A 20123-nucleotide genomic window follows, 5' to 3' on the forward strand; every position below is an offset into this window, starting at 1 on the left:
TTTATATCTTTTTTTCTATTGGTTGACTAGAAGTATTTCAATCACTTAAAATATGTTACTTGTGTGAGAAGTTTTTCCTTTTCTTCAGTCTCTTCTGGTGTAAGAGGTTCAGCTCCATCAATCTTTTTTTGCTCCTCTCTTTGAGCCACAGCTGGATTTGGGATATCAGGATTCCTTGGGACCTAAGAATCAAGAGGTGTGTTATGAATAAACTGTTGAGAAAAATTAATTAAGGGTATACATACTTATATCAATATTTAGAATTATTTCAGCAGTAAACAAAATAAAGTCATACCAGAATGACACATGATCCTCTCCACATTTCTACTACCATATTACCAAAGTAAAACTGTTCTTAAATGTGCCACGTGGTATTTTACAGTTAAAAACCAGTTACAGCTAAATGCCACATTATATTCTAGATTTAATTACACTGTGGAACAAAAAAATCCTTATGATATTGTAATACATGGTAATAATAATATCATTATCCCCAACACCAACATTATACAATAAAATCTCAAGCCCAGAAACAAAAAGTTGGGTAGTACAAAAAGAGTCCATATTCACCTGGCAATACAGACCAGGGTATAGAAGTGGCAATGCACCTGAAGATTGTATCCAATGCTCTAATCAGTTCAACGTGCAACGTTGTTTAAATATAAAACCTACTAACTGGGCATTATAAGAGGGAAGGGGTAAGCAAAGAGTTCAAAAGACTGAGGACAGAAGCTCAGCTCTACAAGGAGGCAAGCAGTCAGCCAGTCATTTGTATCTCAAAACTGTAGCCCCAGGGGCCTTAGTGTGTCACCATGAACTTAGACAACCCATACAGCTCAGCAGTATAAAGCAGCATTCATTGTATGGAGTGATAAACTAAGTCACTCAGCGCAAAGCCTCACATCATTTTTATGTGCATCTGCAGTGACAATGCAGCACATTGATTTACAAGGGCAGGTATATAACATGTATAGTACATTTTATAGCATCCATCAAACATGGCAAGAACAGGGTTGGCAGTAAGCCTTCCACTGTTTGGAAGGCACACCTATCATAAATGACTCATCCTCTAGAGGTATCAAATAGTCACGGTTTTACTAAAACATGATTATAATACATACTAGAGTACATTTCTCTAATTATTATACATATTTCATAGAGTTTGAACCATAGCACTGTAATTTAAAAATAAGTATTTTTAAAACTATTGTATCCAATAGTTGTTTAAATATAAAACCTACTAACTGGGCATTAAAAAGACATACTGAAAAACAGATTCATTTGTACATAATCATCAGTACGAGACAATCAAATTAGTAAGTATTGACTAAATGTCTATTTTGTCCATAGCACTATGATAGGTGTTCACTGGAATATAAAAAATAGTGGACATGGTCCTTGCCCACAAGGAGCTCACAACCTAGTTGCGGAATTCTGAGCTATACTCTAAGAACTATAAGAATTTGGGGAGATGGAGAAGAGAGAAAGAATATTCTAGGCGGAGCAGTAAAGCAAAAACGGTGAAGGCAAAAACAGGAAGGAGCATATAAGGTTTATGTTGAGACGGGATAAGAAACAAGGCCAGGTGGAAACAGAATTAGAGGGCCTTCTGAAACTACACAGTAGGCAACAGCAAGCCATTGGAGATCTTTCAACAAAGGAGTACTGTTTTCACCTGCAAGCCTTGTGCTGGATGGATTGAAGTGGGGAAGCGACTAGAGGCAAGAGAACCAGCTAAACTGTTGTAATCTAGAAATGAGGTATGATCACCTGGCCTAGGATGGTAGCAAATGGAAATGGAAAAGAAGGTGTAAATTAAAAACGAAATGTAGTCCAGTGATACGCATGATTTAAAATGACTTTTTTCAACAGCTAAATTCCACTTTTAAATCACAGGCACACCAGCAATTCCATTCCTAACAAACATATCTATACAAAGACTTTTAGGAGAATGTTTATAGCAGCTTTACTCACAAGAGCCAAAACCCAAAAAACAGTCCAGATGTCCATCAACAAGAGACTGGATAAGCAAACTGTGGTATATCCTTACAATGGAATAGTACTCGGCAATAAAAAGGAATGCACCATTGATAATGGGACAACATGGATGAATCTCAAAAACACTATGCTAAGTGAAAGAAGCCTTACACATAATATATGATTCCATTTATGTGAAACTCTAAAACAAAAAAAACCAATCTATGGTTGAAAATAATATCAGAACAGTGGTTGTGTCTGGGGAATGAATATGAGGATTGACTGGGAAGGGGCACTTTCTATATCCTTATAGGGGCTTCAGTTATGTAGGCGTATGCATTTGTCAAAATTCATCAAATGACACACAAGATTTATATATTTCAATGTATATAACTTTTATCTTAAAAAGAATCAAATAAATATTGAACTCTGGCTAATGATATGCATGTTGAAGTGTTTCCGGGTGAAATATACTTATGTCTGCAACTTTGAAATGCATAAAGAAATAAGAAGGATATCCATTTGATAGAAAGCTGGAGAAATGGACAAATAGGTGATAAAGCAAATACAGTAAAATGTAAATTGGAAAATATATGTGGCGTGTATATGGGTGTTCACTGTATAATTATTTTGGCATTTTTCTGTTTGGAAATTTTTCATAATAAAATGTTGAAAAAAATTACAGACATAGCTTTAAAAGTTTAACAGACCGCTTCAGTCGCTGGTGAAATTACTTTGGCCTCAAATTTTTAACTTTCATTGAGGAAAACCTCTTTAATCTTAAGATATTTCTCTACCAAAATGCTTCAAACTTTCCATATCTGACAAACCATACTTTAACAAAGTATTTCATAAACATCTAATTTTATGACAGAAAATGGATAATATACCCACACAAAATAAACTTTTTATTCCTATGTAGATATCTTCAATACTAAAAATTTTCCACCTGAACTTTAATAAAGGCAAAATCAGAATATTATATCATACCATTAGATTTTAGGATCTACTGCCCATATTTTTAATACAGCAAAACTTTAGAATGACTTCATCAATGTTACATTTACAATTTTAGTTCTAAAAATTACTCAAATAAACAGCTGCTAAAAGTTTTAGAATTAGAAATGACTCAAAATTCCTAAATTCCTGTATCTCTTCCTACAAATAATCTCCTTCTTAATATTTATTATTTTTAAAAAGTATTCATTTTTTACCTCATGAGGTTTTATCGGCATTTAGCTTCCTAAAGTGATTTCAAAGTGCTGTAAAAGAATTAAGTAGACGAATTATAGGCCAATAGTACTAAACAGATACCTAGGTGGTATCTCAAGTACTCATACTGTATATATTACTGATGACCCCCAGTAACACTTAATATACAAGAAGTTATCTTTCAAGGAAACAGCTCAATTATTATTTGGACTTCTAGTCAGATAGTAAGGAATTTGTGATTAAGAGCTATGTTCCATGGAAAAGTGAAAAACTTTTTGGGGGGTCTTGTTTCTTAGGAGCTTCAGCAAGCATTTCATAGAAATATGGAATACTGAATTAAATGTGACAACACACAAAATAAAAGTAGTAACCTGAAATCAGCTCACTGTATTTTAATTCTACCACAGCAAAACAGGTGGCCCACAATGACACATTACGGAAACTCACAAAGATTATAGTACTTCCTGCATTTGTCAAATGTTTATATCCCCCCCAAAGAGTCTTTATTGAAGATATATATTAGAATGTTCTACAGCTTTCTTCAGCTTCTAATATGGCAAAACTCCAGGTTCACTCCAGGTCTTAGACTCAATGGGACTTTTGGATACTCCGGAGTTTTAAAATTCTGCAATTGAAATTTCAATTCAGTCACCTTCTTCCAATGGAAGGGTTTTAGTGAGCAAGTGACTAAAAGCATTAAGTTACTCCTCTAAGTCACAAGAGCAATGAAGCTTCTGAATATGTCTAACCTGCAACAAGGTCAGAGCTTAGACAGCAGGGAAAATTGGCACATAATGCACAGCTATCTACCAAGTGGTTAGGGCAAAACAAACAACTACTTCTCTCAGCCTCAAATAAGACAGAACTCTTTAATTCCAGATCTTATTATCAGGAATACTGCCGTGACCTTGTTGTGCTGAGTATTGCGGGGGGAAAAAACAAAACAGAAAATAAAAATGCAAATAAGCAGGCCCTGAAGAAAAATGCTGTTTACCAACTGCTTCAAGCCTACTGAGCCCTTCACTAACCACACTCCAAGTCACTACAGAATGTGACAGTGGGGACTCAAAATGGGCCAAATGGAACCATACACCACAATGCCCCCAGCTTCAGACAAAACCTCTCTCCCCTGAGCTAACAATCATTTAAGCAGAAAGAGGGAAAGGAGTCCCTTTTTGAGAACCTAACTATGTAGAGAATATCAGGAAACTCCACTACAGCAGTCCTGTTCATCTGAGAACAAACTATTGTTCCATTCATATTGTGGCTTGGGTTAGTTTTCTGGAGGTTTAGTAGGGGGAAAATAATCAACGCTAGGAATCCTTGAGAAGATATGCCCAACACTTATCAATATCATATCGTCCTTTATAGGAAGCTTTTGCAGGTGATTAACATGCCATGCTCATCTGTCTATACAGTCGGCCCTCCGTATCCACGGGTTCTGCATCTGTGGATTCAAGCAACCTCTGATCAAAAATATTTGAGGAAAAAATTACAGAAAGTTCCAAAAAGCAAAACTTGAATCTGCTGCATGCTGGCAACTATTTACATAGCATTCACATTGTATTTAAACCTATTTACATAGCATTCACATTGTATTTATACCTATTTACATAGCAATCACATTGTATTAGGTATTATAAGTAATATAGAGATGATGTAAAATATATGGGCGAATCTGCATAGGTTACATGGAAATACTACGCCATTTTATATAAGAGACTTGAGCATTCACGGATCGTGGTATCTTTGTGGGCTTCTGGAACCAATGTCCCGCAGATACCGAGGGACAACTGTACTCAAACATGAGACCCACCCAATTAAAGCACCCACCTTAGCTCAGGTCTGTAGCCCCTGGTAAAGAATGGAAGAGACAAGGTTCAGAAAGAACCAACATCCAGAATGTATTCTTCTTTGTCTTGTAAATCCCCAGCTAAGTATGCATACAGAGGATCAAGGCAAGTCTTAAGACAATACAAAGGCAATCCAGGATGGGGCTGAGGAGAGCCTGGGGCTAGGAGTGGAGTGGTAGGGGGTCGATTCCCCTTCCACCCCCACTGCCACCACCACACTCCCAGCCACCACCATCTTTTCATCTTCACACTGCAGCAGCCTCCTGGCTGGTTTCCCTGGAGAAACTCACCTTTCTCTGTGTTGCAGCCAGAGTGATTTTTAAAAATGTAAGTCTGATCATATTCTGCCCCTTATAAGTGGTTTGACCTTGAGCAAATTACTCAGGGCAAATTACTCAACCTCTGTATGCCTCAGTTTCCCCACCTGTAAAATGGGTATGTAGTTCCAGGGCTCTTCTGAGAATACTGAGTTAATCATTTTGAACAACTAAGAAGAGTAAGCAACACAAGTAAGTACTAAATAACTATCTGCTGTTATTATTCCATCACCCACCTACCCCTCTGCCTTAAAAACATCTCAAAGGCTTTCTTTGCTCTAAAGTTCAACCTAATTAATATGACCTATAATTAATGTTCAATGCTCCACATGGTCCAACTCAACCAACTCACCACCAGTTTCATCTCAAGTCATTCTCTTTCTCACCACTCCCTAGCAACACTGGCCTTCTTTCAGTTTCTGAAGGGGCAATCCTCCTTCCTACCACAACACCTTTATACCTGTGGCTCCCCCACCTGAACGCTTCTGTCCCACACTTCACCTGGCTAATTCCTGTGCATCTCTCTGATCTCAACTTAAATGGTGGTCCTTAGGGACCACCTCCCTGATCTCCCACTCCACGCTAGGTACCCACGTTATGATCCCTCATAGCACCCTTTGTAAGTACTGAAAACAAATAAACGTCACTACGCTGTGCTTTCAGCTTAATGTCTGTCTCCTCCATTAGAACGTAAGTACTGTGCACTGAGGAACCCCCTCTGTCTTATTCGTCACTTTATCCTCAGACCTTGACATAGGACCTGGCATAGGGGGGCACTCGATAAATATGTATTAAATGAAAAACAGTCCTCCTTTCACTCACACTCCCTCTCCAGTCACCTCTCTCCGGGAGGTGAGGAACAGAGAACAGTAAGGTTCCATAGCATGGGTGCCATAGCATGGGTGCCGTGCCATCTTCCCTCTGCTCGCTCATCCCTTTCCTATCTGCTCACACCTTCCTCCTTCCTATCACCCTTCGCAGCTGTCCCTTCATTCCTCCCTCTTCTAAGGTTTCCTCTCTCCTCCATCTCCTTCCAGCTGGCCACCACCCAACTGTCATGTAAGACCCTGACCCTTAACCACAAACTGCCTGTAATGAAAGGCACTATTTACATTAAAACCAGAGCTGTGGCGAGAATGTGGTGGGCACTGTATTATCACAGGGAACAGAATTTCAGTATCTCCAAAGAAGGAGCATAAACAGTTATATTAGCAGAGGTGATTTTTTTATTGCTGCTACTTGACTACCACTTGGCTCACCTCCCAAACAACATGTCAAACCACTGTAAACACAGTCCTTATTTAGGGCTGCAGAAAGAAGCAGAGTTATGTCACATGCAGAAATAGCCCAGAATGTCTGAGTGGAAAGAGCATAGCATTTGAATGCTCAGAACCTGTGTTTGAGACCAGCACCCTTGGCAACTCTGTTAGCTACCTGACCTTGAACAAGTCATTTAACCTCACTGAACTTGTTTCCTCACCTATTATATAGAGGTGATAATAACACCTATCTCACAGGGTTTCTAAGAAATCAAATGAAGTATGTGGTAAAGCATTTATTCAATTATAAGATGCTCTACACAGATATTTGGTTGATTACTGAGGTCTAACATTTCAACTTAATTCTCCTTTTAAGTCTCACTAATAATAGTCAATAAAAGTTAACAGAAAATAATGATCTAAACCTAAAAGGTTTAATAATTCTTAGTGGGATCATGTATATATTTGTTTACCTCGTGAAATCTTATTCACTACTTTATTAATTTTACTATTTTTATTTTACATTGTAAACCTATAACTTGCCTGTTTCTTCTAACATCGCTGTTTTCACTTTCTTTGAAACTGGTTTTATGCCTGATCCGATGTTCAACCATGATTACTGTACTCTTCTACAACTTCCTAAGAAGGATTTTATCCAGTCCTGTTGGTTAAATACATTCAAATTTAATCATATTTCCCTAACCAGATTATAACTAACCACTTCATTTATATATTTTTATACTTATATTCACCCTAACTTTCTTGTTCCTATTTTTATATATTTCCACTTATATTCACCTTAAGTTTCTTGTCCCTATTTATAGATATCTAAACTTTGGTACATAAATAGCAAGCAAAACTTTTTTGCTCCATTTCAAATGACAGTGCTCCCACTTTGGACAAATAGTAGAAACACTCTAGAGATTCACTCAGTTCAAAATATTTTTTTAACATCTTTATTAGAGCATAACTGCTTTACAATTGTGTGTCAGTTTCTGCTTTATAACAAAGTGAATCAGTTGTACATATACGTATATCCCCATATCGCCTCCCTCAGTTCCAAAATATTAACTAACTAAATATCTTATATATATATGGAGCTTTTCTAGGCATATTACAGTTACTAATCAAAATAACTGGTCACAGTTCCACTTGTGATAAAGGTTCACAATATGAATTTTAAAACACAGCTTCCAATTCATAAAACAGAAATCTTCATAAAATTATAACAGTGTTAATACTTTTATAATTTTGTTCATACTATTGATTATTATTTGGTCATCCCTTTCCACTCACTAGAAAGCCAATTTCAACATACAGAAATAATCTCATATGCTTAATCTCTCAATGTGATAGCTGTAAGTATGACAAACATTATATTTCACTCACTATAAACGGGTTCTTATCTACCTATATAAGTAAGAAATTTGAATTCCAAAAGATCATTTTTAAGTTCCATAATTCATTATCGTGTTTATCATTATTTTAACACCTAAGTGAACACAATCTACTAACCACCAACAGGGCTTCTATCGATCTATGAGTAATAAACACAAAAATACTATTTCTTGGTCATTTTGAGGAAAATAATCAAAAATTTCCTATCATCTATCATACATTCACTTCTATTTAAACACATACCTATTGTTTATTCTACATATTCTTTGAGCACTTGAACACGAGCATTATTTAAATGTTATTACTATTTTGAAATATTGGATAATTCTCCACTAATCTCATTTAGTGATGATCTTACTGGTGATTGGGTAGCTTGATGCTTTGCTTCTAGTTAAACCTCCACTTTGGTTTTAAAAACACCACTATTTTGACTTACTCTTAAGTTCTCTCACATTAAAATGGAACACTTTCTAGTCTAGCTTAATACATTATATTAGCTTAAAAGATTGTATTATGCTAATCCAAAAAACTGAAAAATTACCTTATAGCCTATGGTCTTTCTATAATAAAGAATTTCCTTTTCGAGGAGCTCAAATAAGCGTGGTGGGAAAAACTGAAAATCCTGAACATTTGGCTGTTTTGGAGGTCGTGGAGCCTGCGGGGGAGAAAATGCATTACATATATATTTGTTTTCAGTACATGAAGTGAACATACTTATCTTTTATTATTTCTTTTATATATAGAAAAATAAATACAATGGAATCCATTTATATGGCCGGAGCATATCAAGTACTTTTCTGTATTGTTATATTTTAGGGACTAAGATTTAGCACTAATATAAGTAAATCTGAATCAGAGACCACGTTACAAGAGAATTCTACTGTAGGACATAAAACCTGGCCTCATACTGCTTTACCTTTGGAATCTTTGGCTCACTAACACGTAAAGCCTCTCTGAAGTAGGCATCCACCGCATAGTTGGCTTTGCGTTCTCGTTTGGGAGGTTCAATCCATTCCACCATTCCAAGCTATACACGAAAACAAGAATGAGGAGTTTAATAATTCCAATTTGGTTTATAAATATCAAGCACATCAAGGTTGTAGAAGTGTGAGAAAACCAAAGCCATTAGGAAGAATCAAAACTTGCTTTGTAAAACTCTAATTGGAAAAGATACATGCACCCCAAAAGAATCTGAAAAAAAAATAACTAAATCACTTTGCTGTACACTTGAAACTAACACGATATTGTAAATCAACTATACTTCAATTTAAAAAAAAAAAAACTCGCTTTATAAGTCACAGTTATACATCCCAAGTTCCAAAACCTCATACTGTATACCAAGTTTAGGTGCAAGTGCAAGGATGGTTTTCTTTTTTTTTTTAAGTAAGTTTGAAACTTAGCTCTTCCTTAGTAATTGAGAAGAATTTGCATAATCTGGTTAATATTTTATGTCAAAATAAATAAATAGCGTCTAATATAGGCGGAAGACTAATATTGATTCTGGTAACTGTGTTAAGTGTATGAATTAGAAAATAGCTGAAAGGCATAAATAATGAATATCAACATGACAGCCATATATCCCTTCAAATCAAGAGAAATTTTAAAATAAGACCTCTTGGTAAGGTAGCTGTGGGAAAAGCCAGTGGAATCAGAAAGACCTGAATTTGAAACCAGGTTCTGCCACTTTACCAACTGTATAACTTTGAAGAAATTATTTTCTCCATCTGTAAAATGGGAATAATAATAAAACCTACTCTGAGGATTAAATGTGACCATATACGTGAAAGCATTAGGTAAACTGCCAAGAGTTAAATGTAAGTTATTATTAAATATCCAAAGTGGGGTGAACAATGATTTGGTAGCCTTACAAAACTTTACCCCAATATCAGCTAAAAAATGCAATTTAAAAGTCAATATACAAAAGTGACAATATAAAGTTCTGGAGTCTGTAGGTATGCTTTTCTAGTTCAGATATTTTTCTTGATTTCACAGTGCCTAGCCTAGTACTTTTACACAAAAGAGGCCATTAATCTATTGGGTTGGCTAAAAGTTTTGTTTGGTTTTTTCTGTAAGATGGCTCTAGTAGCACTTAGTTGTCTTTAACTTCATTTGAAACAATTCTGTTAGATTGTATGTGACAGCTGTCATATCAGCATGCATTTAAAAAAAAGACTTAATCAAAATTGGTGAATTTTTGTGTAGCCATTTTAACATTGAAGATGGAAGAAAAAAAAGCAACATTTCCAGCATATTATGCGTTATTTTTCAAGAAAGGTAAAAACGCAACTGAAACGCAAAAAAAAGATTTGTGCAGTGTATGGAGAAGGTGCTGTGACTGATCAAACGTGTTCAAAAGTGGTTTGCGAAGTTTCGTGCTGGAGATTTCTCACTGGACGATGCTCCACAGTCAGGTAGACCAGTTGAAGTTGATAGCGATCAAATCAAGTTATTGAGAACAATCAACGTGATACCACGCGGGAGGTAGCCAACATACTCAAAACATCCAAATCAAGCACTGAAAATCATCTGCACCAGCTTGGTTATGTGAATCGCTTTGATGTTTGGGTTCCACATAAGTTAAGCGAAAAAAACCTTCTTGACCGTATTTCCACATGCAATTCTCTACTTAAACATAATGAAAATGTTCCATTTTTGAAATAAATTATGACGGGTGATGAAAAATGGGTACCGTACAGTTATGTGGAACGGAAGAGATCGTGGGGCAAGTGAAATGAACCACCACCAACCACACCAAAGGTCAGTCTTCATCCAAAGAAGGTGATGTTGTGTATATGGTGGGATTGGAAGGGAGTCCTCTGTTATGAGCTCCTTCTGGAAATCCAAACGATTAATTCCAACAAGTACTGCTCCCAATTAGACCAACTGAAAGCAGCACTTGATGATTAGTCAACGGAAAATGCATAATCTTCCATCAGGGTAACACAAGACTGCATGTTTCTTTGAGGACCAGACAAAAACTGTTACAGCTTGGCTGGGAAGTTCTGATTCATCTGCCATATTCACCAGACATTGCACCTTCAGATTTCCAATTATTTTGGTCTTTACAAAATTCTCTTAATGGAAAAAATTTCAATTCCCTGGAAGACTGTAAAAGGAACCTTGAACAGTTCTCTGCTCAAAAAGATAAAAAGTTTTGGGAAGATGGAATTATGAAGTTGCCTGAAAAATGCCAGAAGGTAGTGAAACAACAGGGTGAATACGTTGTTCAATGAAGTTCTTGGTGAAAATGAAAAATGTGTCTTTTATTTTTACTTAAAAACCGAAGGCACTTTTTGGCCAATCCAATACAATTAATGGTCCCACTCTATTTGACCTCATCTACAGGCTGAGTCCTAACCTTCTTATCACATTTTAAGAGTGGATGATAAACTAAGATGACTAGAATGGTTAGAAATCATAAACTCTGTGTCTAGAGAAGTAAAGACTAAAGACAAAATGGTGGCATCCACATATGGAAAAGTCTATCAGATAGAAGAAAACAGTTCTTTGTTGATCCATAAGATTAAAACCAACATGGAAAGTCACAAGAAAGTAGATTGCTACTCAATATAATTTAACAAATATGTCTTAAGTGCCTACTTGCAAGTGTCAAGGATACAAAAATGAATAAAACAATCTCTTCCACCAAGGAGCTTATAAGCCAAATAAGAAGTATTTTGAGGGACTTCCCTGGTGGCAGAGTGGATAAGACTCTGTGCTCCCAATGCCAGGGGCCCAGGTTCGATCCCTGGTCAGGGAACTAGATCCCACATGCATGCTGCAACTAAGAGTTTGCAAGCCACAACTAAGAGTTTTTTGCCTGCTACAACTAAGAAACCCACCTCCCTCAACTAAGGAACCCACGTGCCACAACTAAGGTGCCCACCTGCCTCATCTAAGGAGCCTGTCTGCCACAACTAAGACCCGGTGCAACCAAATAAATATTTTTAAAAAACAGAAGTATTCTGAGAACCAGAGAATATAACACAGTGAAATGAAATATCCTGAGAAGAGTAAGAATCCCAACATGACCGAGTTCAACCAGAGGCTGGATGGGGGGAAGAAAAAAAAATAGAGACTAGATAACTGTCCTAGATGCTATAGATGGGATTTCTTAATCACAAACAAGGTTAGACTAAATGTCTCGTTTACCTCTAAAAGTTCACGAGATGGATAATGTGAGTTATGTAAGATGATGAGTTTTGTTTTGTTTTCCCCCTCAGATGGGTTAATGTGAGATGACAGTAATAGAAAAGATATTTTTTAATAACCAATATTTATTTGTCTCAATTGGGATGAAAAATCAATAATAGCTTAACTTTCTGAAAGTAATGTATTTGGCCATTTAACCTATACTTGTTTGAAGGTTTAGATATTCAAATTTGAAATAAGTATTAAAGGCCAATTCCTGAACTTTCAAAAACAGAATGAATCATGCTGAATTAGTTTGTTTTAGATAAGACTACATTAATACAAACTTATTCAGGTTAATTTATTCAGAATCAATGTCAGTCATTATGACTTAATTCACCAGGTATGGTTATAAACTAATGCAACTGGTTCGACAAATCTTATATGAAAATCTACCTCACTGTGCAATTTCCATATGTATGAACAACATTCTTGCAGGTTTTCAATTCTCTTCAAAGGATAGTATGAACCTATTTTATGAACCTATCTAGAAAATATGGAAAGACATAATAAAATATAATTTCAACTCAGACTATTCAGAAAAAAATCTGATTTAGTCAATTATAAAAGTCATCATAATTGTTATCATTAAAATTTCTTTATATCTGTACATCATTATTTTGCTAGAATTAGAAACACAGGAAAACTTGTTATATTAGAAATGGACAAATATTTTACTAAGCCTAATTTTCCTCTAAGAATGTAGGTAGGAAGCACCACTGATATTTAGACTTTTCACTGTTACTTTATAAAACACTCATAATAACAATAAGCTCACGGGAATAATTGTAAAATTAATAAAATTCGTATCACATAATGAGATCTAAAAAGCATATTAGGAAGGCAGTTTCCACTCTGTGTATGCAGGCTATCACCTCCATCTCCTCAGAGTAAGCCATAAGTAGTCTGAATTAAGGTTATAGATAGAATAACCACATAGATTTTGGTCAAGATACTAAAAACTAACCAGAAATAATGATAGCAACAAAGCATTATCAACATACTAGTTGCAATGCAAATTAAAATGGCTCACCTCTGATTTTTCAGTAAAATCAATACCTAAGAATAAGCTTTTTTATTTTAAAAAATTCATTCTGTCAGTTAAAAAATATAACAGCTTTATAGAACAATTTGAGTGGCAAAATAAAAATGATAGAATTGTATTATAACTCAAAAAGTAACTATCCTTGAGTCCATGTTGATATAAATAAATGAGTACATAAATAAATGGGGAGAAGGGACAGCTCTTCCTTACAGAAAAATCCCAATTAATAAATGTAGATGGAATGAAGGAAATACAAAATGACCGTAAGTAAACACCACCATAACTATTGCAGGCAAGCTCCACCAAGAGATGCTAAAACCAGTGGGCAAAAATGTGAGGAGTATCTCCCCCCACCAAGATACTTATCAATTACAAAGGGAAAAATGGGAACTCTACAGTGGAAAAACCCAGCAGACATCACCTCAACAAAGTGATTAAGGTTACTGTCCCCAGTAACATGACATAGTGACGTCATATGTTCCCTGGTATGATGTACTGAGAAAGACGTAACATCCCTTCCAACACATTCTTGCTAAAAATGCATAATGTCAGTCAAATCATGAAAAAAATGTCGAACAACCCCAAAGTGAGATTCAAACTACAAGACAACTGAACAATACTCTTCAAGAGGGTCAAGGTCATGAAAAACAAAGAAAGACTGAGAACTATCACAGATTAGAAGAGACCAAGGAGACACAGCAACAAAATGCAATGTGGGTCAAGAGAATGAGAAGACAAGCCACAGACTGGGAGAAAGTGTTTGCAAAAGACATATCTGTTAGGAGACTATTATCCAAAATATACAAAGAACTCTTAAAACTCAACAATAAGAAAACAACCATTCTGATTTTTAAATGGGCAAAAGATCTGAAGAGACACTTCCCCGATGAAATATACAGATGGCAAATAAGCAAATGAAAAGATGCTCCCCATCATGTCATCAGTGAAATGCAAACTAAAACAAAGACATACTACTACACACCTACTAAAATGGCAAAAATCCAGAACACTGACAACACCAAATGCTGGTGAGAATGTGGCGCAACAGGAACTCTCATTCACTGCCCACGAGAATGTAAAATAGTATGGCCACTTTGGAAGACAGGTTGGCAGTTTCTTACAAAATTAAACATACTCTTACCATACAATCCAACAATCGTGCTCCTTGGGATTTACCCAAAGGAGTTGAAAATCTACGTTCACACAAAAACCTGCACATAAATGTTTATGGCAGCTTTATTCATAATTATCAAAACTTGGAAGCAACCAAGATGTCCTTCAGTAGATAAATGCATAAATAAGCTGTAGTACATCCAGAAAATGGAATATAACTCAGCACTACAAAGAAATGAGCTATCAAGCCATGAAAAGACATGAAGGAACTTTAAATGCATATTACTAAGTGAAAGAAGCCAATCGGAAAAGGCGACATACTGTATGATTCCAGCTATATAATATTCTGGAAAGGGCAAGACTATGGAGAAAGTGCAAAGATCAGTTGTTGCTAGGGGTTGACGGGAGGGTGGGATTAACAGGCAGCACACAGAGGGTTTTTAGGGCAGTAAAACTATTCTGGATATCATAATGGTGGATACCAGTCATTTATACATTTATCCAAACCCACAGACTGTACAACGCCAAAAGTGAATCCTAATGTAAACAATGGACTTTGAATGATAATGATGTGTCAGTGTAGGTTTGACTGGTGTGGGATGTTGACAGTAGAGGAAGCTGTTGGGAGAAAGCAGATGGAATATGGGAAGTCTTTGTATTTTCCACGCGATTTTGCTGTGAACCTAAAACTGCTCTTAAAAATAAAACTCTGTTTTTAAAAACTGCAATGTGGGATCCTGGATTATAAACCCCGGAACAGGGAAAGGACATTAGGGGGAAAACATGTTAATTTCCTGGACTTGCTCACTGTAATATGATTAAGTAAATTGTTAACATTAGGGGAAGCTGAGTGAAGGATATATGTGAACTCTTTACTATTTTTTGCAATAAAGTCTAAAGTCATTTCAAAATGAAAAGTTTTTAAAATTACAGCCATAATTTCAGTTTAAACAGACAAAATAAATAAAATTCCCATTTCTTCAAGAGACCTTTGTTGTCCATGAAGTATATCACAAGGCATTCTTTTACAAATGAGACCACCTGTAACAAAGTCCTTCTGGCATTTAAGTAACTATATGTAAACAATAATATTATTACTAATATAATTAATACTAAGTGCTACATATTTTGTTCTAATTACTCTATAATGTAATTACTCCAACCTCCATTTGATAGGTGAAAAAACTGATTATCCAAAGTCACTTAATTATGGTTACCAAAGGGGAAAGGAGGGGGAGGATAAATTAGGAGTTTGGGATTAACATATACACACTACTACATATAAAATAGATAACCAACAAAGACCTACTGTACAGCACAGGGAACTATACTCAATATTTTGTAATAACCTATAAGGGAAAAGAATCTGAAAAAAATACATATGTATGTATAACTGAATCGCTTTGCTGTATACCTGAAAGTAACACAACATTGTAAATCAACTATACTTCAATAAAAAATACTTTTAAGTCACTTAATTAGTGATAGAGTTGTGATTTCAGCTTCAGAATCCAGGAACTCAACCACATCCTATACTGCTTCTCAAAAACAAAAGCGGTGGTAGTAGTAGTAGCAGCAACAACAAAAATGATGTTGATGGTGGTGGTAATAATAATAATAATAAACCAGCCCTTAGATAAGATCATTTTGACATACATCACTTTCACTCTACAGCACAGTATTGTGATAGGTAAGTGCCAGTGTTTTGTTAAATATATAATTGTTACGGGAAGAAATGCTAATTTGAGAGAATCTAATGGTTGAGGGTAAAAAGTTACCTTCTGTTTTTCTCTATAATCTTCTCCTTCAAACTTGTACAAACTTTGTTCAGTGTCCATTCTAAAATTTCTCAGAGAAGACTCTCCCATTTTCTGCAAGCGTTCATTCATCTCTGCAGTCTAAAGTTGAATGCATTGAAATTAGAAAATTATCCCTGAATTACTTATAAAAATCTGTGGATCTTCTATCTTTTTAAAAGTCAGGTTTTGATATGAAATATGCAATCTGTTAATTTACAAAGTAATAATGCAATGTTAACATCAAACTTGAATATAAATTTAATTTGCCCCAAGTATTTTAAATACTTAAATGGTTCTTAAGTGTTCTCACTTAGGCTTTCTTTAAAATCTTTTGTCATTGAAAATGTAGCCATATTATAATTTCTGCTGCATAATTTTAATGGGACACATGGCTAATGCTAAAACAAAGGCAAACTTGGATTAAACAACACATTTGTACACTAACATGAAACACAGTAACACAAGACTGTTCAAATTCCAACATATGACCTCAGATACATGAAAAGGTACTAAATATAACTAATCGTCAGGGAAATGCAAATCAAAGCTACAATGAGATATCAACTCACACCTGTTAGAATGGCCATCATCAAAAAGTCTACAAATAATAAATGCTGGAGAGGATGTGGAGAAAAGGGAACCCTCCTACACTGTTGGTGGGAATGTAAATTGGTTAAGGCAATGTAGAAAACAGTATGGAGGTTCCTCAAAAAATTAAAAATAGAGCTACCATATGATCCAGCAATTCCAAATTCCACTCCTGGGAATTTATTTGAAGGAAATGAAGACACTAACTTGAAAAGATACCTACCTGCACCCCCATGTTCGTTACAGCACTATTTACAATAGTCAAGACATGGAAACAACCTAAGTGTCCATCGATGGATGAATGGATAAAGAAAATGTGGTGTAAATGTATACAATGGAATATTACTCAGCCATTAAAGAGAAGGAAATCCTGCCATTTGCGACAGCGTGGATGGACCTTGAGGCTATTATGCTAAATGAAATAAGTCAGACAGAGAAAGAAAAATACCATATGATCTCACTGATATGTGGAATCTAAAAAAAAAGAAAACCTAACTCATAGACCCAGAGAACAGATTGGTTGGTTGCCAGAGGTGGGGGGGTGGGAAGTCAGTTATAAAATAAATAAGTCCTGGGGCTATAATATAAATGTATGGAGATATAGCCTCAGAAACAAAAAATAGTCTGAAAAGTAAATTCGACCAATTTGCAGGAAATACAGTAAATAAGTGAACATGGTAAAATACCCCGTGGGGATGGAATCAGCAAAGTCTAGACTGTGAGCAACTCAAAAGGCAAACAATCCAGTTTCTTCACCAAATAAATTACAAGGGAAATAATACATAAATAGAGGGAGAACCTACAGGTTAAAAAAGATACACATGACGTATCAACCAGTGACAATGTATAGACCTTATATGCATTCTGATTTTTAAAAAAAGTTTTAAAAAAGCTTAGCTACTTCTGAGATAATTGGAAATTTGAATTATAACTGGATTTTTGGGGTAAAGAATTACTGGGGTTTTTCAGGTGGGACAATGCCATCATGATTATGTTTTTAAAGAGTTCTTATATTTTAGAAATACATAGTGAAATATTTATAGCTGAAATGATATGGCTGAGATTTGCTCCCAAATAAACCAGGAAGGGGGAAGATGAACTGGGGGTGTGAATGGGGCAGGACTGGTTGATGGTTGTTGGAAACGGGTGATAAGTACATGGGGGTTCATTACACTATTCTGTCTACTTTTGCTTATGTTTGAAATTATCCATAATAATTTGTGAAAAAAGGTAAATTCAACACAAAATTGCAATATTCTGAAACAGCTTATTATACTTTAACAAATAATGCTTTAATATTTTACAAAATGTTCACAAAAGTTTCAGTTGACACAATGTATCAGTAGATAATTTCTAATCCCATGCAAAAAAGTCACAAAAATGCAGTCCTGATACAAGTGATTAAACACAAAATTTTCTGGGCTTTTAAGTAGAGTAAATACCAATATTATAAGCATGAGATACAAGGTCACTCAGTTTTAAACTCTGGTTCTTACTCTTCTCACCAAAATTTAAACTAAAAAAAAAACCTAAATTATCCCCGGATATAAATCTACAAATTCTTAGAACATGAATCATTTGAAACATGCAGTTTGAAACATGCATTTGAAACAACTCACTACAATAATCATGCTGAAATAAACTGATGTTAAAGCAATCCATCATGAAAACAAAATGCCATTTTAACTAACCTTCTTTTCCCCTCTTTCCAGAAGAGTTGTAATGTCTTCATCTGTCAGCTCACTTTCTTTAGAAGCAAAAACATGGGTGGCTCCATGACGTATCATTTGTAACATTTCCTCTTTTGCCATCTTGTTAGACTGCTGGTCAATAAGTCTTCCTGATAATAAAAATAAAAGTTGTATATATTCAATGATATTCCAGAGAAAGCATAGCATATTAGTTCTAATCAGAAACTAGTACATTTAAACATAAGTAAAACTTTATAACGGAAAATTAGTGAGCTTTAATTTTTTAAATGAACAACCCTGCAAGTTTTTCTTCTACCATACCTTCTATTTCAATATGAATTTCCTTCTATAAAATTCAGTTAAAACATAGAAGGACAGAAACATTTTTTCATGTTCAAACTTCATTTCTCAGATCAAATTGTTCTGTATGAAAAGGCACCCTCTAATACATGTTTTAAAATTTTTAAACCAAACATTTTATCTGCTAAATAATACCAAGTACTTGAAAAGACATGCCACTGACATTCAACTATAAGCTAGTGATGTTCAAGTACCTACTCCATATACTGAATGCCAGGTTTCAAAATAGGCAGATTTAAATTAGCATTGTTTTTGTTTTTTTTTTAAATCAAAGTTTTAATCAGTTAAGATCTTTTTTTTTTTTTTTTAGAAATTCACGTTCTTTTATTTATTTATTTATTTATTTATTTATGACTGTGTTGAGTCTTCGTTTCTGTGCGAGGGCTTTCTCTAGTTGCGGCAAGTGGGGACCACTCTTCATCGCGGTGCGCGGGCCTCTCACCATCGCGGCCTCTCTTGTTGCGGAGCACAGGCTCCAGACGCGCAGGCTCAGTAATTGTGGCTCACGGGCCCAGTTGCTCCGTGGCATGTGGGATCTTCCCAGACCAGGGCTCGAACCCGTGTCCCCTGCATTGGCAGGCAGATTCTCAACCACTGCGCCACCAGGGAAGCCCTAGCATTGTTTTTTTAATTTGACTTTTTTCTTTTACTAAGTTTGCAGATTTTGGTCAACTTTCATTAAAAGTAATCTCCGGGCTTCCCTGGTGGTGCAGTTGTTGAGAGTCCGCCTGCCAATGCAGGGGACACGGGTTCGAGCCCTGGTCTGGGAAGATCCCACATGCCGCGGAGCAACTGGGCCCGTGAGCCGCAACTACTGAGCCTGCGCGTCTGGAACCTGTGCTCCGCAACAAGAGAGGCCGCGATAGTGAGAGGCCCGCGGACCGCGATGAAGAGTGGCCCCCGCTCGCCGCAACTGGAGAAAGCCCTTGCACAGAAGCGAAGACCCAACACAGCCAAAAATAAATAAATAAATAAATAAATAAATAAATAAAAGTAATCTCCTCTGAAGAAAATTGCCGGTGTTTTTCAAAAAAAAAAAACACCTAATTCAGTTTACACGTATAAATACCTTGTTGTATGACAATTGAGTCAAGTCTCAGTTTTATCTCAGCTCTTTCAACAATCCTTTCTTCAACAGTGTTGTCGGTGATGAGACGAAATACACGTACTGGCTTCTTCTGACCGATACGATGTGCCCGATCCTAGTAGAAAAAATCCTAATATAAGACATTGGGTATTCTGGATAAAATGTATGGTATAGCCAGCTTATGCTATAAAATTCTGAAAATAAAAATTAGTTCCTGCCACCTTTGAAACGAG

General features: G+C 35.8%; 1 protein-coding gene across 6 annotated transcripts in view; it reads right to left on the reverse strand.

The window, feature by feature from the left end:
• The window catches only part of SMARCA1 (SNF2 related chromatin remodeling ATPase 1), a 147951-nt gene that overhangs the window by 98589 nt on the left and 29239 nt on the right, over positions 1–20123 (reverse strand). For all 6 annotated transcript variants that reach the window (XM_082377086.1, XM_082377085.1, XM_082377083.1 and 3 more), the window contains 6 exons: positions 19873–20005; positions 18444–18592; positions 16144–16263; positions 8933–9043; positions 8558–8671; positions 60–182 (listed from right to left, as the gene is read on the reverse strand). In XM_082377086.1, coding sequence (XP_082233212.1) covers positions 60–182; positions 8558–8671; positions 8933–9043; positions 16144–16263; positions 18444–18592; positions 19873–20005 — 750 coding nt within the window. The remainder of the gene's footprint in view (positions 1–59; positions 183–8557; positions 8672–8932; positions 9044–16143; positions 16264–18443; positions 18593–19872; positions 20006–20123) is intronic.

Source organism: Balaenoptera borealis (assembly GCF_965194805.1).
Source record: "Balaenoptera borealis genome assembly, chromosome: X".
NCBI classification, from domain to species: Eukaryota; Metazoa; Chordata; class Mammalia; order Artiodactyla; family Balaenopteridae; genus Balaenoptera; species Balaenoptera borealis.